The sequence below is a fragment of the Rhamphochromis longiceps genome, linkage group LG14 (genome assembly GCF_057381845.1).
Source record: "Rhamphochromis longiceps isolate RC_006_pf linkage group LG14, R_longiceps_female_GT1.1, whole genome shotgun sequence".
Classification (NCBI taxonomy): Eukaryota; Metazoa; Chordata; class Actinopteri; order Cichliformes; family Cichlidae; genus Rhamphochromis; species Rhamphochromis longiceps.
The window spans coordinates 9,762,971-9,777,970 of record NC_140570.1 but is presented as its reverse complement, the minus strand read 5'-3'; the positions used below and the strand labels follow the sequence as shown (position 1 = coordinate 9,777,970).

The 15,000-nt window shown below is 43.3% G+C and overlaps 1 protein-coding gene and 1 long non-coding RNA gene across 2 annotated transcripts in view; one reads left to right on the top strand and one right to left on the bottom strand.

Annotated features, from left to right (window-relative positions):
• LOC146653555 (uncharacterized) overlaps nucleotides 1-5,622 on the top strand; it is a 10,525-nt gene extending 4,903 nt beyond the window's left edge. The window contains exons 2-3 of the long non-coding RNA XR_014914774.1: nucleotides 5,069-5,285; nucleotides 5,485-5,622. This is a non-coding gene — a long non-coding RNA (uncharacterized LOC146653555). The remainder of the gene's footprint in view (nucleotides 1-5,068; nucleotides 5,286-5,484) is intronic.
• Nucleotides 1,153-15,000, bottom strand: part of LOC146653554 (period circadian protein homolog 2-like) — a 19,572-nt gene continuing 5,724 nt past the window's right edge. The window contains exons 3-22 of the mRNA XM_085429444.1: nucleotides 14,168-14,260; nucleotides 13,812-13,966; nucleotides 13,560-13,681; nucleotides 11,450-11,651; nucleotides 10,574-10,625; nucleotides 9,813-9,955; nucleotides 8,947-9,025; nucleotides 8,739-8,845; nucleotides 8,494-8,647; nucleotides 8,290-8,398; nucleotides 7,934-8,213; nucleotides 7,637-7,793; nucleotides 7,378-7,514; nucleotides 7,095-7,301; nucleotides 6,754-6,999; nucleotides 5,420-6,450; nucleotides 5,054-5,273; nucleotides 4,726-4,957; nucleotides 4,462-4,612; nucleotides 1,153-4,109 (exon numbers count right to left, since the gene is read on the bottom strand). Coding sequence (XP_085285570.1) covers nucleotides 3,954-4,109; nucleotides 4,462-4,612; nucleotides 4,726-4,957; nucleotides 5,054-5,273; nucleotides 5,420-6,450; nucleotides 6,754-6,999; nucleotides 7,095-7,301; nucleotides 7,378-7,514; nucleotides 7,637-7,793; nucleotides 7,934-8,213; nucleotides 8,290-8,398; nucleotides 8,494-8,647; nucleotides 8,739-8,845; nucleotides 8,947-9,025; nucleotides 9,813-9,955; nucleotides 10,574-10,625; nucleotides 11,450-11,651; nucleotides 13,560-13,681; nucleotides 13,812-13,966; nucleotides 14,168-14,260 — 4,033 coding nt within the window. The 3' untranslated portion in view covers nucleotides 1,153-3,953. The remainder of the gene's footprint in view (nucleotides 4,110-4,461; nucleotides 4,613-4,725; nucleotides 4,958-5,053; nucleotides 5,274-5,419; nucleotides 6,451-6,753; nucleotides 7,000-7,094; nucleotides 7,302-7,377; nucleotides 7,515-7,636; nucleotides 7,794-7,933; nucleotides 8,214-8,289; nucleotides 8,399-8,493; nucleotides 8,648-8,738; nucleotides 8,846-8,946; nucleotides 9,026-9,812; nucleotides 9,956-10,573; nucleotides 10,626-11,449; nucleotides 11,652-13,559; nucleotides 13,682-13,811; nucleotides 13,967-14,167; nucleotides 14,261-15,000) is intronic.

Here is a 15,000-nt window from a genome sequence, read left to right as displayed (position 1 = left end):
GGCACTAATCATGGCAGCACAAGAACAAGCTCTGAGTACAAGATCCATAGAGGCTGGGGTCTATCACACCAGGCAAGACCCCAGGTGCAGGCTGTGTAAAGATGCCCCAGAGACAATCCAGCACATAACAGCAGGGTGCAAGATGCTAGCAGGCAAGGCATACATGGAACGCCATAACCAAGTGGCCGGCATAGTGTACAGGAACATCTGTGCCGAGTATAACCTAGAAGTCCCGAGGTCAAAATGGGAGATGCCCCCAAGGGTGGTGGAGAATGACCGAGCTAAGATCCTGTGGGACTTCCAGATACAGACGGACAAAATGGTGGTGGCTAACCAACCGGACATAGTGGTGGTAGACAAACAGAAGAAGACGGCCGTAGTGATCGATGTAGCGGTTCCGAATGACAGCAATATCAGGAAGAAGGAACACGAGAAGCTGGAGAAATACCAAGGGCTCAGAGAAGAGCTCGAGAGGATGTGGAGGGTGAAGGTAACGGTGGTCCCCGTGGTAATCGGAGCACTAGGTGCGGTGACTCCCAAGCTAGGCGAGTGGCTCCAGCAGATCCCGGGAATAACATCGGAGATCTCTGTCCAGAAGAGCGCAGTCCTGGGAACAGCTAAGATACTGCGCAGGACCCTCAAGCTCCCAGGCCTCTGGTAGAGGACCCGAGCTTGAAGGATAAACCGCCCGCAGGGGCGTGCTGGGTGTTTTTTTTTTTTTATATATATATATATATATATATATATATATATATATATATATATATATATATATACACACACACACACACACATACATATATACACACACACACACATTTATCCAACCTCTGGAGCATTGGAGCCTGTTTCAGCTGTCAGCGTGGCAACACAACGCAAAGATAAAAGTTTTAACTTCCCTCTACTTAAAAAAAAAAAATGAAAAAGATTGAGTCATTCAACATTTTGCAATGTTGAATGACTGAATTTTGATGCACGTTCGTTTCAAGTGTTAGCAGAAACATTAAAAAGGAGTCAAGCAATATTTTTTTCTAGAATTTAAATGTGATTTGTGTGAATGCCAAACACGAAAAGCCATTTAACTGGACTCCATACGCCCTCTTTAGTGTTTAGCTTCATGTATAATAAAACAACACAGAAATCAGAGTGGTTCTATTTTTGCAGCTTTATTACACAATCCCACTTTCCAAAAATGTTCGAACACTGCATAAAACAAAATAAAAGCAAAAGCTACACATTTAAACTCTCTCTTATACATATGTATAAAGACAACATATTTAATGTTAAAACGGACACATTTCAGAAAAGAAAATGCAGCATTTTGAATTTGTCTCTAGGATTTGCAGGTCCATGCTTTAAGTTTTCATTTAAAATTTTATGCCACATCCCAACATTTTTGGAAATGGGGCTGTTCAACATTGTCAAACAAGACATCTCACCTCAAAATTTAAAAAAAAGCACAGAAATGTGCCAGATTCTTATACCACAGACTCACAGTGGTAATGAGACAGGCTTATATAACCATACACGACATCACGTGCCGATACTGTGTGTACACATTTACAGGTCAAGGAACGTCCAACAGATCACCAGTGCAGTGTTTAAAATCAGTCTCTCTCTTTATGGAGACTTATGAAACAAAGTCAGTTTTAAACATGACTTGAGACATATCCGGTCTTTTATACACAGGTGAGCGTTGCAGGCTCCATGGAGATACTTTGCACAGAAAAAGAGATTAATGACAGAGAAAGATGCAGTTACTAAAGGTGGTGAGAGGCGCCGTACTCTCCTCAGGAGGAGTCCATAAACCTTTGCCAGTCCGAGGCAAAGAGTCTCCGTACGAGCCCTCAGTCACTGGAATCACTCAAAGTATCTCACCACTCTGTCCATTGCTCTTTGCCCACAGGTGCATACACATTCCACATACGTTCTGCTTACAGTAACATGAACCCGGGATTTATAAGAGGTAGGGTTCGTCCCCAATGACAAACAAACAAAATAAAGACACACAAATAAGAGAAATAGAAAAACAGAATATTAAAAAAAAAAAAAAAAAAAAAAAAAAAAAAAAAGGACTGCCAAGTTAATGAGAAACCAAAAACCATGAAAAAAAAAAAAAAAACTAAGTTGGTGAGATGCTCTTGGTCCAGGTACACTTGCAAGCCCTGCCCAACAGTTTCTCTGCCTTAGCACCAGAGTGGTCTCTACTTCTTGTACGGTTTGTGTCAATTAAGCAGAGGCAGGGTGGACCCATTTACTTCATACTTCAGGAGCTGATGTTTCTCAGGCCAAAGTGTAAAAAACCCCACTTTCACCCAAAAAAAAAAAAAAAAAAAAAGGAAAAAAAAATAGCAGGGAAATATCATCCCTCTTATTTGCTACACATGTAATACTGCTTTCCCACCTTCATGCAGACGTCAGTGCCAATGCTGAGCAATGACGTCAGCGCCGCGCATTTGCTCTGGCCAATAGGCTTTACAGTACTCCAGGATCTGTATTGCTGCACCTGCAGATACTCATGATTTAGTCCTTTTGACATGCATTATTTTTTAAAAAAAAATAAAAAAAGATTTAAAAAAAAGAAAAAGAAAAATTAGGCATTGGGTTCTAATTTTTGATGCAAAAATAGATCCAGAAAAGAAGGAAAAAGGACTGCATTAAAAACAAAAAAAATCCCTAAAAATGTAGTTATTTGTTCTAAAAGTGAAATTATGTAGTGGAGCTGCACCACACTGACAGAAAAGATATTACTCATCTTTCTAGAAAATGTACGGCTGCAAGTTTCTCTTTAAAAAGAAACAAAAAAGAGAGTTGGAGTTTGAAGTTTCTACAAGTCCTCGCTCTTAGTGCATCGCTCCTCTGTCATTTGCTTCGTTTTACAAAAATACTTTGGCAGCTTCTTGATCTTTGATGATGCCCACTTTTTGTTATAGCACCTGAGCTGCTCTGTAAGGTCTGCAGAGGCCTGCAACACTTACAGACTGTGCTGTGAAAAAAGGAGAGGCTAGCTCTGCTGCTTAAGCGACTTTAAAATTCCTGTAGCGTTTCCAAGCTTTTAGAAATGCAATACATTAGTCTTTCAGATGAACAGATTCGGCTTAAAAATATTCTGGCCAGATCCTTTGCTAGATAATAAATAACACCCATAAACGGATAACTTTTATCATTAGGCATAAGATTGTCAGAGTTGAGGAAAGTTCCGGCCAGCCTCCGCATGTCACTCTGCTGGCTGTTGTCTGGTGCTAACACTGCTGCGCCTGCGTACTTTGAGTACTCAGGTCCAGGACGAGCAGTGACATAAAAACTCATTCAAAATACAAAAAGTGCCAATCCCCACCCACTGACCTTCATCATCCAATGAGAATCCCCATTATTCTACTATTCAGCTATTCCTAACAAGAAAATGACGTGGATCCCGGGCTGTGAAGTTTTTTGGGGTTTTTTTGTCGTTTTTCCGTTTTTGTTATTAAATGGGATCATGTGGGGAGTCAGGAATAAACAAACAAAATTGGGCAGGAGAAACTTCTAACAGCAAAGCCTGGCTGCTTCTGACAGCTTGACACTTAGAATAATAAAAAAAAACATTTCAAAATCTTACATATTTAAAAGTAGTAGCTCTCAGTCATTAGCTTTAGATTTATAATGTGCTCTGCCTTTAAAAGAGAAATAAATAAAAAAATAGAGACAGGTCTTTTCAAAGAATGTGTGTGTGAGAGATGGAAACAGTGACTTGCTGTGACAGCACTACTGCCCCCTGTTGGGGTGCATTAGGAACTGGACCACAGTAGCAGTCCTACACCCACACACAAGCAGTGTACACCCTCCTAACCATCACACTCACAACACAGAGTTCTGCTTGTAGTGTGCATGTATGTGTTCTTCAGGATGGTCAGGCACACAGCTGTTTGTCACATCCATAGTGTCTATTTATGCACATGCCCTCTGCTGGCTGTTTAGGAGCCTGATTCCATTTGAGGCTGAGGCTCCCCAGACTGGCTCTGGGTGTTCTGACTGTCTCTGCTCAGCTCCTCGCCCAGCTCGCTCATGTCCATGTCAGGCAGATCCTCTTCGATGGGTGCCGCTGCCGCATCCTCGCAGTACACACACTCCTGAACACAAACACATGCCATCGTTACCTTACAACATTTATAGATATACATTTAGCTCATTTGAATCCATTTTACAGTTATATTTTTAATTGTTTTGCTTCATTACATTTGTTTTGTCTCATTATTGGCTTGTCAGTTATCTGTAATGACTTTGAGCAGCACTAACTTGCATGAAAACTGCCATCTTCCCTATAAAGTTCATTTGCAGAAAGTAGTGTACAACTATTGTGTTTTTTGCAGAACACAAGTCACGTTATTTTCCATGGTATACTTTTTCAAATTATTTGCAATGGGAGTGCTGTGTGTGTGTTTTTTTTTTTAAACTATGCTTAAAACTGTGTCTGTCCCCCACCTTAACGTTGATGGCAGCAGGCAGGCCTCCCCTCCTCATCCAGGGGTGTTCCTCCACTAGCTCTCGTCGCTGGTCTGATGTGAAGTGAGGCTGGCTCTTCTGCATCTGCCTCAGCCTCTCCTTGTCTTCCCTCAAAACCCTTTGAATATCTCTGATGGTCAGAAAACAAATACATTTGTGTGAACGATATTTAATGGAGTTAAAAGGTTAATACTTCATACAGGTGGTGAAGCTTATAATATTTAATTCCACTTAGTGACTCACCTGGATGGCATTTGATATGTCATCATGACCTTGTCATCAACGTTGGCCATCAGCAGCCAGAGGGGCTCCTGTAGGACATACTTGATGAAATGCTCTCCCTCCCCTCGAGATGAGACTTTGTCCTGCGGCTTGCCGCCTTCAGACCCGCCCTCTCCCCTCATCTTGTTTTTAGACTTGGGGTCGTGCTCAATAGAGTCGACACTGCCAAAGTATTTGCTGGTGTTGCTGCTCCCTGTGGGGGAGACAAAGACAGAGTCACAAAAACCCCCCCAAAAAACTCTTAAATTTTGTGGAAACTCTTGTCAGACCTCAATGTTCAACTACTGACCTGTTCTGCTTCCAGAACCGCCGCTAGCTGAGGTACCACAGCCAATGCAGCCTGAGCCTAATCCCGAGCCCAGTCCAGAGCCTGACCCTGAGCCCATGGATCCAGACGTGGCTGATCCGGTACCAGAGTGAGAGTCTTCCTGTTCCTGCAGCAAGATGTCCAGCAGGTCGCAGGATGATGAGTTCCCGTCACTGTGAGCCCCGTCTCCTGGAGACTCCACCTAAGACACAAGGTGGTGCACACATCAGAGATAATTCCACACTCACTCTCCACTGGCACGCTGTGACACAGTTTGTGTTTAAGTGCTGGCACTTGTACAAGTTAGTAACTTTGTGTTAGTATTTGTAAATGTCCTGTGGCTCCTACCTGCTGTTGGCTATCAGGCTTGGAGGCGCCTCCGTTCTTATCCCCTGTTGTTCCCACTCCTACAGACGCTGTTGCCGCACTGCCGCCCTGTCCTCCAGCAGAGGCTACTGTAGTGTCCTGACGCTCCACTGAGCGCTGCCCCTCCTCCATGCTCAGCAGATTGAGCTGCAGGGGCGAGCTGCAGCGGGACTCAAACAGCGGCGGTGATGTGGCGGGCTCTCTCGCCCCAGAAGCAGGGGTGGAAGATCGTGACGCCGCACCCTCGCGAGGCTCTGCTGCAGGGGTTTTGGGAGGCTCGCTGGAGAGACTGTAGGGGAAAGGTTGAGGTGGAAAGGGGGCTTGAGCTACAAACTGGGCCTGCATTGGGAAAGACGGCTGGGCGGTGAACGGCTGCTGAGTAGCGAATGCGGACTGAGCAGCCTGGAAAGGCTGCTGGGGGGTGAAGGCAGTCTGCACAGGAAATGGCTGTTGGCTGGTGAAGGGGGGTTGCGTCTGTATCGTGTAGGCTGGCTGAGGGGGCTGAAAGGGCTGCTGGGTAGCGAATGCAGGCTGCGGCTGGGCCTGCTCAGGGAAAAATGGTGGTCTCGGAGCTGCTCCTATTTGTCCTATTTGGGGGAAGATGTAATTGGGTAGCACCAGAGCTACCACAGGTGTAACAATGGGTGCAGGAAACGGAGTGGCAGTGGGCGGGGCTTGGGTGCTCTGCCCTTCTCCAAATCCTGTAGAGAGAGAGGGGTCCGGTCGGGGAGCCTGAGCTGGAGCAGCAGGTGTTGGTGGGTAGAGCGGATATGCAGGGACCATGGTGGGGTAGGTCACATTAAAAGCTGACTGCGATGCTTCTGATGGGGACCAAGAGGTCTGGTTGAGGCCCTGGAGAGGGGGGCGTGGTTTACGGTTTGACACAGCGCTGTCTGATGAATCGGGATGCTTCATCCGTGGCTTCTTGGACTTCCTGTTGCGGTTACCCTTCTTGGCAGTAGTTTCTGGCCTAACGGTGCCTTGTTTAGCAGTGCCTCGTGGTCCAGGTGATTCTGAAATGAGGATATAGACGCAGAGGTCAGAATGTCATTTTTGTTGAGCTGGAGAATAAAAAAAATGCATGTAGATGCGCACTAACTGGAGACCAGGAATATACTCCCCACATGAACTGGGAATTTGGTAAAATCATGAGATTAAAAAAGATAAGATTAAAAAAAGATAGTCAATCTAAAGGTGAGCCTTATTTCCTCTTTGTAGAACTTTTATTGTGTTTGGTTGCCTCAGTTGTTAAGCTTCTAGCTAAACTATATCTTCTCCCAACAAAGCAGAAAAGCTAAATTTGAAGCTTACAGTACCTTCAACACTGGGTGGACCTCTGTGCTTGTACAGGTATGTGGAACAGTCCCTCTGGAAGCTCCTGGAATTACGGAGCTCTCTGCATCGGTTGAGGAAGGCCTGCTCCTCTTTCTGGGTATGTGCTGCCAGCACCTGCTTGGTCAGGCCCAGCCTCTTGTAGGCCTCCTTTCCTTGGCTGGGTGGAGACACCATACTGACAGGCAGCGCAGGGGGTGCTGGGCTCTCTGCAACATCCTCAATTATCTCTGTACAAAGCAGTGCCATAAACATCAGTCAAATAAACTCATTAAAACACGGCTAATGACAGTCCTGCTATGTTTCTACGGACACAGAAACTCACCAGACTCTGGCTGAGGCTTCTTGTCCCCCACATGTACGATGGTGCTGCTATAGCTGCACTGAGAAGTGATGGACACCACACTCTCCGCCTTACTGGGCAGAGTGAGGGGTGCCAGGGGGCCTCCCACCACAGCAGCTGCCCCAGATGGAGGCTTCTTTAGTGCTTTCATGTTTGACAGGCCTGACTGAGAATCCAACATCAAGGGATCTAAATGAGAAAGATTCTGTTAGTGCTGAGCCAGTACCTTAGACTTTGTGTGCACAGATGCATGATTACTACATACCTGCATTTGTATCCTGAGGCACTTGCATGCCATCCTCTGAGCCTTTCTTGTCATCATCTGAGTTGGAGGAGGTGGTGTTTGAGGAGAACTGGTATTTTCTTTTCACTGTGATGGGTATATTACAACTCTCCAGATACCTAAGAAACAAGAAGGCGTTTTAAATGAGAGAGCTTTGATATTGTGCAAACAGAGCATGATCTCTCTGCCTTTGCACAGGGATTACTGTGCAGATGACTTCATGACCAAATCTATGCCTGACCTGATGACACTATCCAGGCAGCTAATCTGCTGGTAGGAGCACACAGTCTGGTCTTTGTAGGTGAAGCCCTCCATGCTGGCTGCAGTACTGTCTCTGGCCTGCAGAGGGGGCACTGAGTCTTTTGGACGCACAGTTGAATATCTTTGAGCTGCCAATGCTAAAGAGAAGAGGAGATAATATGAGAAACACACACGAGAAGACAGACAGGAGAACCAAAAGACACTCTGCGTGTGTTTCTGCTGTACTTAAATTAATAATCACTTTATTTTGAACTTAATAGTTGCCAACTGGACTCACTCTCATGGGTCTTCTTCTGCTCATGTTTGGGGAGAGAAGGTGACGGCGCGGGAGATGGGGAATGCAGACCGATCTGAGGGTCCTGATTCCTGAGCATGTGGACATCTTTACAGACCTCCTGGAAAGTCCTGGCGGGCTTGGTCTTGCCTGTGTCCTCTGCTGTGTTCCCTGCTGTAATGTTCCCATTGCTTTCACTGGATGAGCTGATGCTCACCAGCTGCTCATGGGATCCATTGCTGCCATGGCTACCATAACCACTGGAGCCCATATTGTGGACCGGCTGCAGAGAGAGTAGCTGTTAGAGGAGCTGTCAAATGCCTCTTGTGTGTGTAAAAGTGAACCGTGTGCGTGCATACTTGAAGCAGCAGCCGGTGAATCTGTTCACTGATTTCCTGGATGTCTGAATCTATGATCTTCCCTCCATGGAAAGCCGGTGCTGCGAAAACATCTTCGTTCACAGGACCCCTGAAACATGCAGGCATAGAGCTGTCACCTAATGTCCTCATAAATACAGATGTCCAAAAAACAACAAAAAACCCCACCACAGTGGGAATACTTACATGCGCACTTTGTGCCTGCCAATGACGAAGGACACCTTGCGGCTCCAGGGATTGACAAAGCTGGACCAGCTGGTGTCGATTGTGATGTACTCACCGTTTCTTGCACAGAAACGTATTGAAGAATGATCGAACGGCTGACCAGCGTACTGCAGAACTGTTGGTAACAGAAGGTAAAGTGTGAGCGGAAGAGCTCAGAGTATAAGAACGCAGTGAGACAGTCCAGGTATGCATGCAAATGTTCGTACTTTTGCGATGTATTGCCAGCATCAAGGGTCGGTCACTCGGGTGTAGGTTGAGCAGCACGGGGGTCCCTATCAGGTCCTGAGGGAGGTACCCCAATAAAGGCAAAGCCCTATTGGGAAAACAGTAATTACTTTAGTAGAAAACAGGCCAGCAGGATGACTTCACACAAGGCACCACTGTAAGGATCATAGAAGGATTCAGTCCACTCACCTCTCATCCACATCCTGGAACACACAGTTAGGGGTGTGTGTTGTAGTGAAGATACGCTTGTCAGGAGGTATTCTGGGAGCTAGGTGTGCGAAGGGAAGGGAAAAAATGTCAGTAAACAAAATGATTGTACAGTAATCCCCTGAAACAAAAGGATGATAGCATCTCTTGTTTCACATTAAAAGGATTAAACTCACACGAGCTGGTTTTGAACTTTCAAAACATGAGCAAGGGGATTGATCGGTAATAAACTGATCAATTGGATTTAAAAAAAACAAAAACAACTATGAAACAATGAATCTATTATTGAATCTTAAGCACTTTCTGAAGGCTGCTTTTGTTATTAAAGCAGACCTGGACCCTTGTCCAACTAATTAGTTTAATTAAAACCTTATTTAAAAAAATGTGACACATTTTAAAAAAAAAAAAAAAAAAAAAAAAAAAAAAAAAAAAATAGTTAATCAGATTCAAATGGCCTTGCAGAAAAAATGTAACACTATTTCCTTGTTTTCCAGGTGATCAGTTTTTATAGTGGCGACAGTATTGGGTGGATGATAACTTGTTTATAGAGATTATCATAAGGCTCACCATCTGTTCAAGTACACACATGGATAAAAACAATAACTAATAAAAAAATCCCATAAGCATCTTTCTCTGGTACATTTCAGGCTGTCATCTCTGATTTGCATAGTCTAACTAGTATAAGTTTAACTAGTCTGTGCCATCTATGGTTCAACTTCTAAACGTGTGAAACAAATGACTTTATTTTCCATCTGATACATGTCAGAAGTAACTGGTAAACAAAATAAAACTGCATTCATTATTGGGTGATACGCTTGAGTGCTTTATTAAAACAGTGCAGTTCTCACCTTCATATCCAGAGTGCACCCTCTCAGCCAGCAGGAGGCAGCAGAACTGCTCCTCAGCCAGCTCAGCGTCCTGGACCTTCATCAGGTACGGAGTCATCCGGAAAGGATAGTATTGGAGGTCTCCTTTACGGTCCTTGCCACCACTAGAATGCAAACACACAATGTCAAGACCCTTTCATAATAATGAATATTGGGTTTTTTTGCCTTTCAAAATAAAATATTAAAAAAAAAAGAAAGAAAAACGAGCTAAAAGCATTAAGAGATCCTTTTACCAGTTTATCTACTAATCATGTAGTGAAATTACTGTAATTATTTAGTTAACTGTGGTTTTAGTCCTAAGCTCATCATTTCTTTCATAAAAACAACATTTGTGGTAGAAAATACTGCATCTTGTAGAAAAATTAACTCAAACTTACAATGCTCAACCTAACCCTCTTCTGTCACACCAACAATCCTCTTTCTACATCCATGAACCTTTCTTTTGATCCTCCTGTTATCCATGTTCAGGCATATTCCTCCTCTATACATGTACAAACCAGCTCAACCTATATTATATAAATATACAACTTTAAAGTTTAAATGAGCAATAGCAGGTACCCCATCTGGCCACTAGATGGAGATGAAGTTCAAAAGCTCAAAGCTGCTGACTTCCTTCCTCCCTCTCACTTTTCCCCTCTCCTACCCACCATCCCTCCTCTGACTCAGAGCTTGCTTGGACAGGAAACTGTGGCTCAAAGCAGCTGCCGACTGCTGCCACTCACCTGATGCGGCAAAAGAAGGATTTCTCCTGCATGCACTCCGTGGGAGATGACTCTGAATAAAAAGAAGAGGGGAAAAAGGTCGGATGAATAATTGAATTAGCATGAGTAGTTCCCACTCAGCCATCTGTCAGTCATCAATATTCAAAATACTCTTCAGCAGACCTGAGATGTTTGCCTCTCATGTGTCATAGATAAGAATGCAAGAGATGCAATTATACTACAAAAGTTTATTTTTTTTTTAAAAAAGTCATTTTTGAGACAATTTACAAAAAAAAATAATTATAGATGCTTATGAGTGGAAATGCTGGAATTCACTGGACTGATACCAGCTTCCAGTTGTTAAAGTGGGAGTGCAATCAACTATAGAACATAAGTCCCTTTGGAGAAAATTTTTGAAAGATAATGCACAAATTTGTAATCTCTGAAATGAGTTTTAGTAGAATCTATATGACCACTGGGCAGAAAATTATATTACAACCCACTAATTCACCAACTCTGTGATAAGAAGAACCTAAATGCAATACAACCTGAAGGTGTACACATCATCAGTTAACACAGACCTGACTGCCAAACATGCCACATTTGTTAGCGTCATACATTTATTAATGTGTGATTGAGAATGCTAATGAAATATGTGCTATGAATGTATGAACATGAGTATGTGGAGGAAATACTTCCATGTGCAGGTGGTGCATGTGTTTCATATTGGCTTGCTGCGTGACCCTATTTTGGAAATTTTACCATCCGTGTCTACAGTGCCCCTTACCATACTGTACGACCAATTATGTCAAGGAGGCAAAAATTTATCTAATTTATATTTATACATATACACGTGTGAGCTTTTGTAGAGCTCAAACCTGCATTCGTCATCCTTACCTGCTCCTGTGCACATGCTCCATGAGGGCAGGCGGTATGGTGTGGTGAAGCTGTAGAACACGCTGACATCCTGAGGAGTCAAGAACTCCACAAACTTGGCGTTGTCGAACACTTCCCGCTTGCAGTTCAAGATGGATGCTGCCTGGTCAGAGATGTAAACAATCTTCCCCGTGATGAGAGACACTGCTACAGCGAATATATCCTAAAGGCAAAAACAAAAAGATATTAATCATTTAGGATTACCAAATTAGGTACTTCTAGCCCTCTCAGAAGATTTAAAAACACATCTTCAAACTGACTACTACTCAGATGACAGATCGGCTGCTCCTTATCATCCCCCACTTTATTCTTTATCTTACGTCTGTTATTTTTTCCACATCAACTTCAAGAATAAATAAACAATAAAGCTTGTTCTTTTTCTTTTTTATAATGGTCATCACCCCTGTGGAGAAAACTCTGCCTTTTCTGGCTTCCCTCTTGAATGCTATAATTAGGTTTCTTGAGACAGACTTTCTCCTGCTTTTGTTGCCTTAACAGTGCAGGGAAATGGGGGTGGTGGTGGTGGTATCCAAATAAAACTGTAAGATTGTAGGTAGTGAGCCTAGAGTCTTAGGCTCACTACCTGCAAGCCCATGGATGCGTCTGATTTACTAACATACATACATGCACTGACACACACTTTACACGAATAAAAGTGTTGGGCCACAACTCTTAATCTGTAAATTCAGGTGTTTTCAGTCTCATGGCTACGAGTGTATATAATCAAGCATCTAGTTATGCAGTTATGCAACTAGATCTTCCTAAATTTGAGTCTGGCTGAGTGTTACTGGACTAGGATGCCACTGTTGTAACAAGTCAGCTTGTTAAATGTCTTCCCTCTAAGATCTTCCATGATCAGCTGTAAGTGGTATTATTGCAATGGGCGAGTCACAGCATATCAACCACAAAGCAGCAGACCACATAAAGTTAGAGAGCTGTATTGACTGTAAGTGCTGAGGTGCATAGTGCAAAAGTAAAAGTCGTCAATAATGTGCTGATTCCGTAACTGCAGACTTCCAAAACTGATATGGTATTAACATCAGCACACAAACTGTGTACCAAGAGCTTCATGGCACAACCTTTTATGGCTGAGCAGCTGTATGCAAACTTTACATCAACAAGCACAAACTCAACCGCTGGACGGAGCGGCGTCGAAAGTGAGCGATAAATTGCACCTCTCTTTAGTGAAAGAACTTTGACTGCACAGAGCCCTGACCTGAACCCCATCTAACATCTATGGGAAGAACTAGAAATTGGAAGTTGTATCCAATATTGCTATCTAACCTCACAAAGGCACTTCTGGATGAATGGGAAACAAATTCCCACACACGCACATGCGCACGCGCACACACACACCAGCTGACTGGCCATATCTCACTTGCCAACTTCATTGCTACCAAATCTAAGTAGAAATGAAAGTTGGCTAACTTGCCAAGTTACTTCACCAGCTAATATGACTCATGATACAAACTTCTGAATAATGTTGAAAAAACACGGACGATACTTAACAGTAAATCATAAAATGTCTCAAAGAAAGAAAATAACTAACAGTTGTTTTCTATAGTAACAGCTAATAGCTAGCCAATTAGCTATATAGCATGTATCTGATATTGGGAGTTTGCTCATCTCCATAACTTTTTTATCACTGTTATCATTAATAACAGTAGCTCAGGTGGCAGAGCAGGTCAGCCACTAGTCAGAAGGTCGGTGGTTCGATCCCAGGCTGCCTCCTGGCTGCATGCCAAATATCCTTGGGCAAGATACTAACCCCATGTTTGCCTACTGGTGGTGGTCAGAGGGCCCGGTGCCGCCAGTGTCCGGCAGCCTCGCCTCTGTCAGTGCGCCCCAGGGCAGCTGTGGCTACAATGTAGCTTGCCATTGCAAGTGTGTGAATGTGTGTGTGAATGGGTGAATGACTGAATGTAGTGTGAAGCGCTTTGGGGTCCTTAGGGACTAGAAAAGCGCTATACAAATGCAGGCCATTTACCATAACATTGGTTTTCACCATTCAGGCATAAGACTGGTTTAGCTGTTTATCCTTTAAGATGAGGTAAAGAGCGGTGGTACTTACGGTGTTTTTAAGGGTGTATTCCGAGGTGATGCTGTTGATTTCCTCAATGGTGTAAGATGTTACATCAAACCCTGGTGGCTGACTGTCGTTAATCATCAGCATCTGGTAGTACTCCTCATTGGCTGCAACCAAGACAATATGGATAAGTGAACACGTGAGATAAAAGTTTATTTTCAGTATGTAAGTAAGTATAACATCAGTCATACAACATGAACACACAGATAAAAACAATGCACACAAGGCAAGTCTTACCTTTCACCTGTTTGATACAGCGCAGTGCATACTTGAGAGTGTTGACAGTGCTCGACTTGCCCTTGCTCCTTTTTTCTGACGGCAAGTGCACCTTCAGCTCCTTGAGCGTCTTGAAGAGCTCCTTCTGTGTCTTAGCTTTGGCTGACTGTTCACTGCTGCAGGACCCAAATGAGACATGTGTGTCAACATGACAAGATCTCACCATTGATGTCACACTCGGCTTTCCAGCAAAGGAAGCAGAACAGGAGGGGAACGTACTGACAAGGGGTTTTAGACCTTTCTGTTCACATTTCCAATTGTTGTTGCATTAAATACCAGTAGATTTGGGCTGGGCTTTTTTTCAGAAGTGTACTAACCTGCAGCCACTGGTTGATGGGTTGTCCTGCTCGGAGCTCACCAGACTGAAAGCATTGGAGCTGCTTGGCGGGGAGGGGCTATGAGAGTTTGAGCTGTAATCACAAGGACAATGTCATGTTATGAACAAAGGTGTGCAGGAAAACCAGAAAACGCATAACAAAAATGAAGAGCAAACATTTTAAGTGATTCAGGAATTTGATGCTATAGGCTGTTCTTAGAATTGCACCGTCATATGAGCTGCTCTTTTTTTTAAATATTGGAAGGACAAATAAAGAAAGTGAACAAGTGTTAAGTGTAATTAACCAATTATATTCACGTGCGCTTTTCAAGTCACATGAAAATTTATATTTAAAAAGAAAATTTCAAGTCCTTAATTAATTTAGTTACCTCTGAGGCAAATACTAAACCTTGAAAAGAAGACTACTATGATAATGTATAGTGGAAAAAAAGAAAGAAAAAAAAGGAGCATTCAAGAAACGCAAAGTGCAATGGAAAATTCTGTGGGCAGTTAAACAACCAGGTCAAGCCACCCACAAAAAGCTTTTTTTGAACAAGTTATAAACTGACTTTTGGCATAGACTTTTTACAAACATGCATTTTATTTCTCTTGGATGTTTGCCTCAAATTTAAATTGTGACACAAAGGTTCACAAAGTTTGTTCTTAAACGTGATAACGTCCTATTTTGAAACAGAGTATGAAGAGTATGACAAACGGATGTGGTTCTGTGGACACTGTACAGTCGATGCACAGACAGTATAAAAGATGGATGCAGCTACCGTGATGTCATCCACTGGTTTCTGATGTACCATTTAGTCTCTTAAGTCTCGAGAT